At 41.4% G+C, this 13,490-nt stretch overlaps 1 protein-coding gene across 1 annotated transcript in view; it reads right to left on the bottom strand.

Annotated features, from left to right (window-relative positions):
* Positions 1 to 5,607: 5,607 nt before the first annotated feature.
* Positions 5,608 to 13,490, bottom strand: part of RIPK2 (receptor interacting serine/threonine kinase 2) — a 29,009-nt gene continuing 21,126 nt past the window's right edge. The window contains exons 7-11 of the mRNA XM_063130917.1: positions 10,987 to 11,072; positions 10,731 to 10,826; positions 9,908 to 9,998; positions 7,955 to 8,122; positions 5,608 to 6,994 (exon numbers count right to left, since the gene is read on the bottom strand). Of these exons, the coding sequence (XP_062986987.1) occupies positions 6,657 to 6,994; positions 7,955 to 8,122; positions 9,908 to 9,998; positions 10,731 to 10,826; positions 10,987 to 11,072 (779 nt within the window). The 3' untranslated portion in view covers positions 5,608 to 6,656. The remainder of the gene's footprint in view (positions 6,995 to 7,954; positions 8,123 to 9,907; positions 9,999 to 10,730; positions 10,827 to 10,986; positions 11,073 to 13,490) is intronic.

Below are 13,490 nucleotides of genomic sequence, written 5' to 3'. Positions count from 1 at the left end.
AGGGAATGCTCCAGCCTTGCCCCCACCCTGTATCTGTTAGCATGTACTTTTGGAGGGTGATGATCTGAAGAGAGGTCCATGTATCTGGGGAGGGTTTCCATATGATTAAGAACCCTGGAAAATCCATGTTCTGATTCATGTGGAGAGCTTCCATGGATACATCAACCTCTCTTCAGATACTGGGCAGGATCTACACTACTGCTTATAATGGTTTATAATGGTTATGACAACTGTTCAGGCCCAGGACACACTACATATACCGTTTTCATAATGTTTTTAAAGTGTTATATCCGGCTTGGTGTAGATCCTCTTCAGACAATCGCCCTGCACAAGTAGAGGGTGACGGACATGAGGAAGGAGAGGGGTGGTGCTGGAGTGCACCCTCTCCTCACATGTTTGCCCTATTCAGGCAGACATTGTTATCTTTTCGGCACCAGGTCAAGATTTTTCTCTTCTCCCAGGCATTTAGCAATATATAATTAGCCTGGATTTGTTTTTGTATGTTTTTGTGATTTAAAATTGTATGTTTTTGTGATTTAAAATTTTTGTATATTGTTTTTAAGTGTTTTTCTCCTATGTAAACCACCCAGAGAGCCTTAGCTATGGGGCAGTATACAAATATAACAACAACAACAAATAGGGCTTCTGTGTGCATGTGATCACTGTGTATCCAGCTCTTTTATCAAGCCCAGACTTACTAGCTTATGAGTCAAAGCAGAAATGGAGCAGAACATTTCAGGCTGTGGGCAGTATTCAACAGGGCTTTTATACCCTGCCAATTCTCTTGCGCCCCACAGATTCAATTGTGCAAGTGGCGAGGGCCCTAATTCTGTTTCACAAGCAGAACCCACTGCTTGTGCAACAGAGATTTAAAGCATCCCAGAAAAGCCCCCCAAATGAGTGGTGATGCTGGTTTCTGAAGCAACATCTGATGTTCCTTCACAGGGCAGTTCATGTCAGTTGGCCCTGGTGGGAACAGGGGTGAGGAAGTCCAACTAGAAGTGGGTCTTGATGCTCTCTTTGCTTGCTCTTGTCTTTCTTGCTCTTTCTTCCTTTCTACAGGGTAGTTGATGTCCGATAGCCCTAGTAGACACAATTCAACTGCTGCATAAGAACATAAGAAGAGTAACACTGGATCAGACCAAGGGTCCATCTAGTCCAGCACTCTGTTCATACCTAGTCATTGATTAGGTGACTAGGGATGAACTATGACTAGGGATGAACAAACAGGATATGGTGCAACAGCACCCTCCCACCCAATTTCCCGAGCAACTGGTGCACACAGGTTTACTGCTTCAAATACTGGAGATAGCACACAACCGTCAGGGCTAGTAGCCATTGATAGCCTTTGCCTCCAGGAATTTATCCAACCCCCTTTTAAAGCCATCCAAATTGGTGGCCATCACGACATCTTGTGGTAGTGAGTTCCATAATTTAACTATGCACTGTGTGAAGAAGTACTTCTTCTTATTTGTCCTGGATCTCCCACCAATCAGTTTCATGGGATGACCCCAGGTTCTAGTATTTTGAGAGACAGAGAAAAATATCTCCCTATCCACATTCTCCACACCCTGCATAATTTTGTACACCTCTATCATGTCTCCCCTCAGCCTCCTTTTTTCCAAGCTAAACAATCCCAGTTGATGTAACCTTCCCTCATGGGGGAGATGATCTTCCCTCATGGGGGAGATGCATTAGGTTCACTCATTTTAGTTGCCCTTTTCTGCACTTTCCCCAGCTCTATAATATCCTTTTTTAGGTGTGGTGACCAGAACTGTACACAGTATTCTAAATGTGGTGACACTATAGATTTGTATACAGTATGATAGTGGCAGTTTTATTCTCAATTCCTTTTCTTATAATGCCTAACATGGATTTTGCCTTCTTTACAGCATCCACACTCTGGGTGGACATTTTCATTGAGCTGTCCACCACAATCCCAAGATCTCTGTATGTTTATCACGGCTATCACCTTTTCTGTACAGCCTTTTATTCTAAATGTCCAGATCAGACGCTAATTCTGCTGGACTACAAGTTCAGCCACAAAATGACAAAATGTTCACACACGTAAAAAGGGTCAATACTGTTTGCTTTTTAAAAGCAATAGCAGAATAATCATTTGAGAGGGCTCATTGCTGGAATGCTATTTCCAGTTCCGAGAAATACTATTCCTCTTGAATCGCAGTAATAACTATGCTATTTTAAGTCAGCAATAAATGAGAGAATGAAGGAAGACCAAGTGTTGCTATGTAATTAGACCTGTTTCTGCTGGATAAACTGTGCAAGAGTTCAGTTTTGTCAGCTATTCTCACCCTATGCAACCCTGTGCACACAAAAGGTACTTTACTGGGAAGAGAAAGATATCTTGCATCCAGCACCCTGTGGATGCAGCACTTCTATTTTTCTTTTCTTTTTTTTTCTTTTTAATTTTTCATTATTTTATAGTTCTGGTTACATGGGTCAAATAATACACCACATATGTACATTCAGAGATTCGGAGTGTATACATATGCCTGGGTTTAAGTTGTTTAACATTAATTGATTTAATTTAATTCATTTTTATTCAATTCCATTCCATTTAAGGCACCCCAGAACTAAATCTCTTTACCTCTCCACCTATGTTTTCCATAGTTCTATATATGCCAATGGGGGTGGTCTCCCATCTTCTTCTTTATTCACATAGTCAATGAATTTCCTCCATACCCCCTCAAATTTATCTTCTTTGTTGTCTTCATACTTCTCTCAATTTTGCGTCCATTTTTCTAAGAGGGCAGTCTGCCAAACCCTTTGATACCAATCATCAATATGAAGTCCTTTGCCATCCATCCAATGTTTAGCTATCAGCCATCTAGCCGCCAATAATAGGTGGCTTATTCATTCCTTATTTAAGAGCTTAGATGCAGCACTTCTTACTGACTGGACTGGTGAAAGTGTGTGCACACGCACACACACTCAGCAGATAGGGTAGCCACTTACGAATTGCCAAAAAAGAGGAAGTACAACCTCCACCAAACTAAAAAAAAAAGGACAAAAGAAGGCAATTATTTGTATAAAATTTGCATGTCCTACTTTGGATGTCTAGATACAAATTTAGAAATTATTATTATAATTTAAATAAAAATACAGTACATCTCACCATTGTGCAGAAGAAAGTGACCTGTGTGCCCATCTGGTTAGCAGCTGTCCAGGTGCTCACTGCTGGCAGGCAACAGTTCTTATGGCTCTTTATCTTTGAAACAGAATTGGACAGGGCAGCCCTTGAAACAGAGGGTGTTTTCAAATAGAAGATGCCCCTCTGGAAGCCCTTGAAGTAGAGGACTGTCCTCTGGAAGAGAGGACAGGTGACCACTGTACTAACAGATGGTATTGACAGTTTTGTTTTGATTTGATTTGATTTGCTCCCACTCTTTTGGGTTGGGCAGGACGGGAGAGAGGGATCCCAGTTTGGTTTTGTTTATGCAAAGGATAATCAGCAGAGAAGCCAAAACCTGTATCCTACTGATGTCACAAGAGGCTGCAGACCTTTCCCTTCTAATGCTTGGTAATTATTGTACTGTATATCAGGCCTGCAATATTTCTGACTCACCAAGGGTCTGTCTATACGCATTCAAAGCCCTGCAGTGGCTGCAAATCTGCACTGTATACAGTGCAGATTTGCAGCCACTGCGGGGTTTTGAATGCGTATAGACAGACCCTTGGTGAGTCGCTTTTCTGTCCCACAATAGGGACAAGCAGCTTCCTGTTTCTTCACATAGGGAAGAGGAAGCAAACGACGACCATGTGGCCCATCCACTGGGTGTTTTTATCCCACTGCTTTTCCTGCACACAGCAGGGAGTGGCAGCACCTTTCACTACAGCTAAAAAAGTTGCATTTTCCAGGTCTTTTTCTGTGACAGGAAAACAAGCAAAAGGAGCGGGAGGCATGCAGGAGACAGACGGATCGTGAAAAGGACCCGTGAAAATCCGTGAGTCCCCACTAACGAGCGTGCTATAAAATGCTTGTCCAATGATGCTTATAATTAGGTTTGATCAATAAAATTAAAGCACAAAGAGTCTTCCTGTCACACAAGCACCACTGAGAACCTCATGAGTTGAGCCAAGGCAATAATTGTGGGCATAACTCAGCTCTAATCATGTGAAATATTTACTTTTCTGCTCCGGATGGTTTTCCTATGCAACACTTACTGGTTCCAGGAGCAAATGGGAGTTTGTTGTCTCCGCTATCTCACTGCGTCAGTTAATGCTTTTTGACATACGCAGTCATAAAACATTTCACTGCAGCTGATAAGACGTATTATAAATCATGTAGACACCATTTCCAGTATTTTATTGATAAAACTCATATCAGGCCGATTAACGCCAGTGTTGACAAAGGCAACCTGCAAAGATCTCCAGTTGGAAGTAACAGAGGAAACAGCTGCATATCAGATCAGACTATTTGTTCATTTAGCCCAGTATTGTCTGCTTTCTCATCTGCTCCCTGGTCCTTTTTAAACTGGAGATGCCTGGGACTGAACCTGTAGCCCTCTGCATGCGAAGCAGGTGCGCCTCCACTCTATTATCATCCCTCCCCAACTTGCAAATTGTCACAGAATACCAGGAATAGTGGCAGGTGACCACAAGAATCCCCAATGGATTGAAATGTACTGCTTTCAGATGAATCAACTCATTTCCAAACCAGTTTTAGTCCGTACAATTAGACAGAGAGGAATTACATCACAGCCTTTCCCTCCACAGCCCATTCTCTCCCTTAAGCTGTGGTGCTTGTCCCGGACAAGGCAAAGTATACCTAGCCAATTACTTACAAAAGCAGTGGCAAAAGGGTTACTAATTTCTGTTGCAGTTATTCAGAAACTCTGTACTATTTATGCATCTTTTTTTTTCGTACAATGATCCATACCACGTTCTTTCCACAAGGAGGAGCATTTCACTGAGAGAGGGATGCATGACATATCAGCTTTCTTGTGTTCCATTTTTTTAAAAAAAGAAAAGCTCTTCTTTCAAAGGTAAACAGAGTCTTACAGCAATGGAATGGAATTCAACCAGACTCCATTAATATTCTCATAAACAAACCAGGAATCGGAATATAGCTGTTAATGGAGTTTATATTCCTGTTCCATTAACTTTGCTTCATTTCTTCTCAATTTCTTCTAATTTGAAATGTTTGGTTGTTAATTTGAAGTTTTTGTGTGTGTTTTAACTGATTTGATTTAGAATTTGTATGAAAGTGCAATTGTTACAACTTATCCACTTTCTTCAGCAAGACCATTAAGGCTGCAATCCTGTACCCACTTACCTAAGAAAAGTAGACATGCATATGGTAGCACTGTGGATGCCAGCCTATTTTAAGTTTAAAGCTGTTACTGCAAGTAACTAAGGGCTCCTCTAAACGAGAGATTTATTGCATACTGGTAATTGACCACTCATGAAAGTTTGTGGGTATTTACATCATCCTACGCGGTATATGTTGGAATTCCGCCATGTTTTACAGTGGTAACGACAGCATATTCTACCACTAGAAGGTGCTGTCTCAATGGAACTCAACAGAGAAGTATTCCATTCAATCCATACGGTCGCCCCTCTCTGCCTGCGTAATGCATCCCATAACAATCACACCAAAAAGCAGGAAGCACAAATACTCCAGGTAAGCAACATAATACACCTTAAAGTAAAGAATGCACTAAGCCTGAAGAGAGGCATTTTGGCCTTTTAGAGCAGGGGGAAACTGCATCAAAGCCGGGATCCACAAAACAATTGAGTCCTGAAGTTCAGCATCTGTTTTTGAGTAATGGTTTTCATATTATGTATTGGTCAATGTTGGTGTTTCTTAGATATTTATATGAGGTTCTTCAGGGAAAAGATCACTTATATCAGGCGAGCTTCCTTGAAAGACAGCTTACCCACAATTCCTGATCTCTTCTTACATTACAGAGCCACAGAGGAATGGGGGATGTATTCCAAGATGTGTTCCCAATGGTCCAATAGCTCTAGTCATTGCTCCACATGAACCAACCATGTACTTCTGAACATGCTTGATAATCTCTTGCAATGCCCAGAAATGTGGGTGCAGATGGGCAGTGGCTCCCATAGCAGAACAAGTCGAAGCAGAAAGCATTCCACTTCAGGGAGAAGGGCCTGAAAACCACTGCTTTACAGCAATCCCACCAACATGCTAAAGAAGTTAGCCTTGTTCTTTTTTCTCCAAGAAAGTTCTGACTGACAAGAGAGATGGCATATAAAGACAGTTAAGCCACACATATTTTCCATAGTATTTTATATTGTCCTTATTTTCATAGATCCACAAAATACATGTGTATCCATCAATGGAGGAAACTCCAAGGGTGGGGTGTAAAAAATAGTATATAAAACTTTTAAAATGACAAAGATGTCACCTAATACTTTCACTTACCAGAACCCCCCACCCACCGACCCAACTCCGAACTCCAGTCTTGAGCATGCTTCCTCAACTTGGTTCTTTCCAGATGTTTTGGACTTCAGCTTCCATCAGCCCCAGCCAGCATGGGAAATAATCAGGAATACTGTAGTCCACAACATCTGGAAGGCACCAGGCTGGGAAAGGCTATTATAAAGTGACATCTGAGAAACAAGAATCCAACTTTTAAGAAAACACTGCAAGTTCTTTATGCTGGTGTTTATCAATTCAAAGATGTGGGCCTATGCACAAGAGATATATTGGGATACGGCTGAAGTCCCAGCTGTTTATTGTCTTTCAGTTTTTGCACTATAACCCTAGCAACTTCCTCTCCTTGGCTATCAGTAGTATCAAGCAGTTGCCTGACTTTTGAGGTCCTTGTAGGTTTGGTGCTGATAAGTTCATAATCCTCTTTCATGATTAAATCCCGTGAAAGGAGGGCATCCAAAGTCTGGTTAAGACAAGCCTCAGTCATCTGGCTGACGATTTCCTCTCTTTTAGTTTGGATCCACTGGTGGGCTACAGCCACATCCTGTTGTTGCAGGGTCCTCAGTAAAAAATCTAATGAGGAAAAAAAGGAGTTGACATCCTTCTGAAAATATACACAAATATACACAAATCACACTAAAATATTGAGAGAGAACTGTCCATTTGTCTGAATTTCAAAGTACAAGAATTATATATCCCAACTTCATTAAAATAAACTCTACATATAATCATCTTTTATGCTGCAGTAACCTGGGAATAAGCCATACTGAACTCAATGGGCTTACTTCTGAGTAGACATGTATATGATTGCACTGCTTAAGTTTTCTATGCTCAAATTAATAACACTTTCATCTTGATAGCTCACCACTGTTTATTTGCCAGATTCTCAAAGAAACAACAATTCAAAATCTTGGCTGTTCACATAAAATAAAAACATATTTTCCTTCCTTTCATAGCTATATTTCCTCTCTCACACCCCTTCCAACTCTACTATTCTATGATTTTGTCTTTTTACCTTCCCCATTTTGCTTCATTTTCTCTTTTTGTGGAATACATTAGATTTAATATCATAAAGTAACTTTAGAACACTTAATATAATAACCCTCAGCATTGTTGTTTAACAAGACTTGCAGACCAATTATTCTACAGAGACATGTAGCCTAGTCCTATCTACAGTTATTCAGAATATTTAAGTAGGGATAAAAGGCAAGTTTGGAAAGATTCATACTCTGATTTACTCCACCATCTAAAGCATGTGATAGAAATTGTGCCTCATGCATTCACAAGGAAGTATTAACAAGGGAAAGTAGCATAGCTAGAATTTCTTGTCATAAATGACCTCATAAACACATCCACAGGAGCATAATCAAACACGCAACGGAAGTGAATGCTTGTGAATTTGCAAAAGTTGCATCATTACTCTTAACCAGTCCAAAATTTAGATACATGGCACACCATACTGTATTACAATACCTTGCCAATAAATACCTAAACTATCATATGGGTGGGGGTGCAAAGATACCACCTATGTACCTGATTGAGATCCTGAAGGCTGCAGCATGCACGGCATTGAATTTGATGAATTAGAACTATTTGTGGTGGATGAGGAAGAGTTCTGTAGAGATGCAGAACGTTGAATATTTGGAGGCAGCAAGATGCAGCTAACCAGTGAGTGTGGCACACCTGAAGAGTCATCACTACCTTTAATTAGGAAAAAAATGTATTTTAATTTGACTTGAGCAAGAAGAGAAGCAGGATGCAAGAATAAATTTACTGACAAAAAGCTCAAAGTGTTTCAGCCTCTCCCTATTTTTTAAGGCCTTCTTCAGGGGGTAGATAAAGGTCGGCAGAGTTTTCGCAGCAAAAAGATTGTCTCCAGTATTATTCTACAGTTGTATGTCAGGAGAACATTGTCTCCTGTATTATTCTACAGTCACCAGTAGAATAATATAGGAGATAATCTTTTTGCCCAGTCACGGCGGGTCATGCTTTGACTAGCAGGGCTCTGCAAAGTGGTGGTGGAGAAAGCAGAGAGCCCTGCTAGTCAAACTCTCCAGAGACAAGCAAGACTATTCATTTCCCCTGCAAACAGTTGCATGGGCATAGTTTGGCTGCTGATAGCTGTTTCTCAGCTGCAGGGATTCCAGCTAGAAATGGGCAATAAGGAGCCTGCCCACAGCCAATCCCTGTTTATTTTTAGAATGCTGTAAGAACAGAGGGAGAAAGCCAACCAGGTGGGACTGTTCTTTGCCAAGAGGAAAGAGCATTCAACAGCAGCAGGACTAGAGCCAAGCAAGGCCCCACTTTTCTGAACTACCAGGTGTGTGTGTGTGTGTGTGTAGTCTGCCAACGCTGTGGCCTGCACCAGCCATGCACTCAGCATGAATCTAGACCCGTAGTAGACAGGAGCATCAGCCAGAAGGTAAAGATATATATAAAACAGCCCAACACAAGCCTCAATATATAGAGGCTTGTGTTGGGCTCTTTTGTTTGTTTGCTTTTAAGGCTTGGGGTGATCTCTGGGCTCTTTAAAATTTATTTTAAGGCTTTGAGTGGGCTCAGTAATCTTTTTTCTTAAGGCTTCGAGTGGGAACTTATATTTCTTTAAAGGCTTGTGGGGCAGGCTTTGGGCTCTGTAGTATTTCATTTCAGGGCCGGTGTGTGAGCGTGAGTGCCTGTAACCTCGTACTGCCTCTATTTCAGCCTCAGGTTTTCAATCTGTTTCATTCAATTTAAAAGAAGAGTCACCTTCTATGCAATACAAACAGCTAGAATGAAGACCAAACTGGTAGTCTGACAGGACAAACCTGCTGTATCAACATGATCCCTAAGCTTTTTCCGTAAACCTTCCACTCCTTCTTCAACCAGATTGTATCCTTTTATACATTACTTTGTGCACTTGTCCTATAAAGAATAATGAACTAATGTTCTTTCATACTACACTTAGGCCTAATCTACACCAAGCAGGATATTGCACTATGAAAGTGGTATATAAAAGGCAGGAGTCACACTACAGCTTTATGGCTGCATTGAAGTGCACTGACAACTGTTGGTGCCCATTGACACATGCCATATACTGCTTTCATACTGCTATATCCTGCTTGGTGTGGCTCTTGCCTTTTATATACCACTTTCATAGTGCAATATCCTGCTTGGTGTAGATTAGGCCTTGTTAATTCTGTAGACACAGAGACCTATTTATCTTTATATTTTAAAACAAATTTTTGGCACCCATATGCTACCCTGGAGAACAGCCTAAACTGAACACAGAAGATTGTAGGATGCTTGCTTTCCATCAAAGCAAACTGTCATGGATAACGTACTATCAATTCAATCCTTCCTTCTCCCTTCACTATGGTCCAGCCCCTTCTTTTAACATTCATTGAACCAGAAAAGCACCACCTAGCTGCTCCATACTTAAAAGCTGCAACCACATTAATATCCAATTACCATTAATCAAAGCCGTACTAGGTCAAGAGGGCATACCTTCCGAAAGGACGTTGCACTGTTTTGACATATCCTGGAAAACACTTTGTAGACGGGGTCTATCATTTTGGGATGCAGAGTCATGGGATTCCTGGGAGAAACAGAATCACATAGGAATCAGACTGTAAAGTTCACATCACTTTTCTCCTGCACCACCCCAAAGTTTTCCCTCTGCTCTAAGAAGTAGGCAATGGGAACTGTCAGTAGTTATTGTGGGGCATAATGTGTGTGTGTGTGTGTGTGTTGGGGGGGGCGGGGTATTCTTTGCACAGTAAAACTCAGACTTTCAGAATTAATCTTGGGGGGATGGACATAGTTTAGCCCTAAGAAAACTACTGTGCTGGATTATAGGCATCACACACATACACAATCACACCATTCTACTCCACAATGATAGATTGAGAATGGCTGTCCATCTTTCAATTTTTGCTTTGTTTTGCTAGTTGGGCTTTTCAGCCTGTCTAGCAAGGGGCACTTTAGAGGGGGAGGGAAAGAGGCTCAGGATAAATTATATCCTGGCCACTCCAGTCTCCTCCCCTACCTGCTCATGAGAACAATCCCTTTCTTTCTTTTCTGAAGTTAGTTCTCTCCATTCTCTACAAGGGGATGGCGTGTGTGAGTGAGATCTTGCAGATGTGGGGGGTGAGATCTAGATTGCCCAGGGACTATAGGATTGCCCTCTAAGTGATCTTGAGAGAATGTCTTTTAAATATCTCAGCACAATGAAAGAAGAAAATGCATGTGAAATACTTTAGAGGTTTCGAATTGTTATAATGTGATAATAATTCTATTACAACAACAGTAATAGAAAAGGTTGGGTTACCTCCTGTAGACTAGGATGTACTGGTATATTTAGAGATATCGATTCATCACTGGACACATTGCTAGACAAGCGAGCACATCGCCACTCGTACTGAGACTGAAAGAGACATTAGCATGCTTGTATCAATACGTTATAGCTATACCTATAGATATAGATATGAAACTTCCCGCTTCAGTTATGAGGTGATCATGTTCCTTTTTACACGCAGATAATTCCCATTTGTATATTTTCATATTATGTTATAAGGAATACTTACCTTGGCTTTCTTTAACTCTATCACTGCCTGAAGCATAGGTATCTCATCAAAGGTTCTTAGTACAGGTTCTAGCTCTATTAAGCATCCTAAACAAAAGGAATAATAGGACATTCAGTTCTAGAGTATTGGTAGGGTCACTGAACAATGAAATCACCTTTATGAAAAAGAAGGGCATCCTCAAGCAATCCTGTAATCAGGATATATGCCCACCTACCCACCCCCATCCCCAAACCAAACAAACCCTGAACCAGCCAATCCCTTGTAAACATTAGCCGTATCTAGGCCTGGCAGAAATAAAAGATCATGATTCAGTATTAAGGGATTCAAATGCCTAGTCATGCCGATGTGTTCCTTTGGCTTTAGCACAGGTAGTATTGCTACACAATCATCTCCAAAGCTTCTGGACACAGGGCTATACTGAACTTCCCCAAAATTGGTGGTTTACTAACTCAGGGCCAGGTGTGGGTGGGGAATAGCAGGCCCAAAATGTTTTGAGATGGACATGTTTTGGAGGGCGCACTTACCATGGTGGTGGACAGAGCTTGCTGTCCTATTTCTTTAACTGATTAAGAGGTACAAGCTCTGTTGGTCATTTTAGCAGTAGCAGATTAAACCAAGATGAAGTACTGCTGCCATGCTTCTATCTGCTCAAAAGCTTGGCAGTTTTTAAGCAGTTAAAGAGCAGAACAAGAACAGAAGCAGGGAGAACAGGAAGCCCTCTCCAACATAACAAATGTCCCCCTCCAAATATTTCAGGGACTTCACAGAGAGCAAATGTGAAATGGATGCCCAAATTCCACCTCAGCAAATTTAGAGTGGCAAACCTGCAGCGGGTCATTTAAATACAGCTCATCTTGCAACTGGTCAGAACAACCCCAATAGCTCCATATTTTGCCCAGATCTGGAGAGGAAAGCAAGATGGCACTGGGGCCTGCCGTTCCTAACTGGAAATGGGTGGGACTGCTCTGACCAATCAGATTTTAACTGAATATGTTACTCTTACTTGTCCCACCCCTCTTTGGAGTGGAGGTTTCTGCGCCAGTCTCTATCTGAATTTAAACCTTCAAGGTCAGGCTCCATGAGGTCAGTGGCCCTGAGGTAGAAGATAGAGCCTGAAATATTGCACTGTTGACAAGGCAAAGAACAAAAAGCCTAGAATTTATAGCAGCCTTCCTAGTTCCTACTATTCATAGCAGACTTCCCCAGCTTGTTGTTCCACCAGATGTTCTGGGCTACAATTCCCATGACCCCAGCTAGTATTGCCCAATCCTCAGGGATGATGGGAGCTGTAACCCAATATCATCTGGAGAAACCCTGGCCTGGGAATGTTGACTTATAGGCTTCATAAAACTCAGTGACCTGGTTCTCACGTAACACGGAGCCACCATAGGTAAATTTCCCTGCAGGGCTTCTTGTCACGGTGGCCATTTTAAATATTTGGGCATGGTGGGGACACACCATAGCTCTTTGTTATGTGTGAGCCCAGGAAGGGTGGCCCTTTGGGTGGTTTATGGGCTGTTTTACGGTTGACTCAAAGAAACGACAACTTTTCAACTTTTACAAAGACGACTGCAAAATGAAGGGAAGCAGAAGTGGTTAGAAACAGAGGCTGGTTATTTCCACATTTAACAAAAGGCAACAGACAAGACTTTTTCTTGCAAGCACAAATAAGTTCCAATAGAACCATCACTACATATTCTGGAGAAGGGGAGAGGCAAAAATTTTATTTATTTATTTATTAAATTTTTATACCACCCAATAGCCGAAGCTCTCTGGGCGGTTCACAAAAATTAAAACCATAATAAATGATTGCTACTGGAAGCTAAAAAGGTACATATCCTAGTCAAATATTACACAAAGGATAAAAGAAAATTAAAATATAAGGGGTGAAGCAAGACTAGAATAAAAATAAGGGGCTGCCAGCTAAATACTCTTACATTGAGAAATGGGAAAGATTAGATTAACTGCATAAATTAACCTCAGGCCCAAGCGTCAAATCCAGCCTGCCTGGAGTCCCAATCTGGTGCTCTGGGGTTTCTAGACAGCCATGCCTTCTTCCAGAGGCCCCATTCCTGCTCCCTTTCCCACTGATCCTCTGGTGGTGGTTCCTGACAGTGTGTCATTTTTTTCCCATTCTAAAAAAATGTCTCTCCTAAGGCTTATTTACTGGCAGTATGATCTTTAAACTAAAATATGCTGGTACTTTTGGTTCTGACCCTTTTGACTTTGGCCTAGCTCCCTTTTACATTCAGCCTTGCACTCCATAGGAACCTGAGGCCTTTCTACATGAGGCTTTTATTGTGCACTTGTGATTGCTCACACACAGTAGTTTGTGTGTCCGTTATACAACATGTTTATCCTCCAAGGCCTCTCCCATGCTTTGTGACCATTATCACGGTTTTTATCCTAACAAGGAAAGGCTGGTATTTTTCTCAATGGCATTATGGAAGCCTCATGTAATTGCACAATTCTACTATACCACAGCACCACCTAGTGGTTATATA

The sequence above is a fragment of the Elgaria multicarinata genome, chromosome 7 (assembly GCF_023053635.1).
Source record: "Elgaria multicarinata webbii isolate HBS135686 ecotype San Diego chromosome 7, rElgMul1.1.pri, whole genome shotgun sequence".
NCBI classification, from domain to species: domain Eukaryota; kingdom Metazoa; phylum Chordata; class Lepidosauria; order Squamata; family Anguidae; genus Elgaria; species Elgaria multicarinata.
The sequence above is the reverse complement of the archived record's forward strand: the minus strand, read 5'-3'. Positions and strand labels throughout refer to the sequence as shown.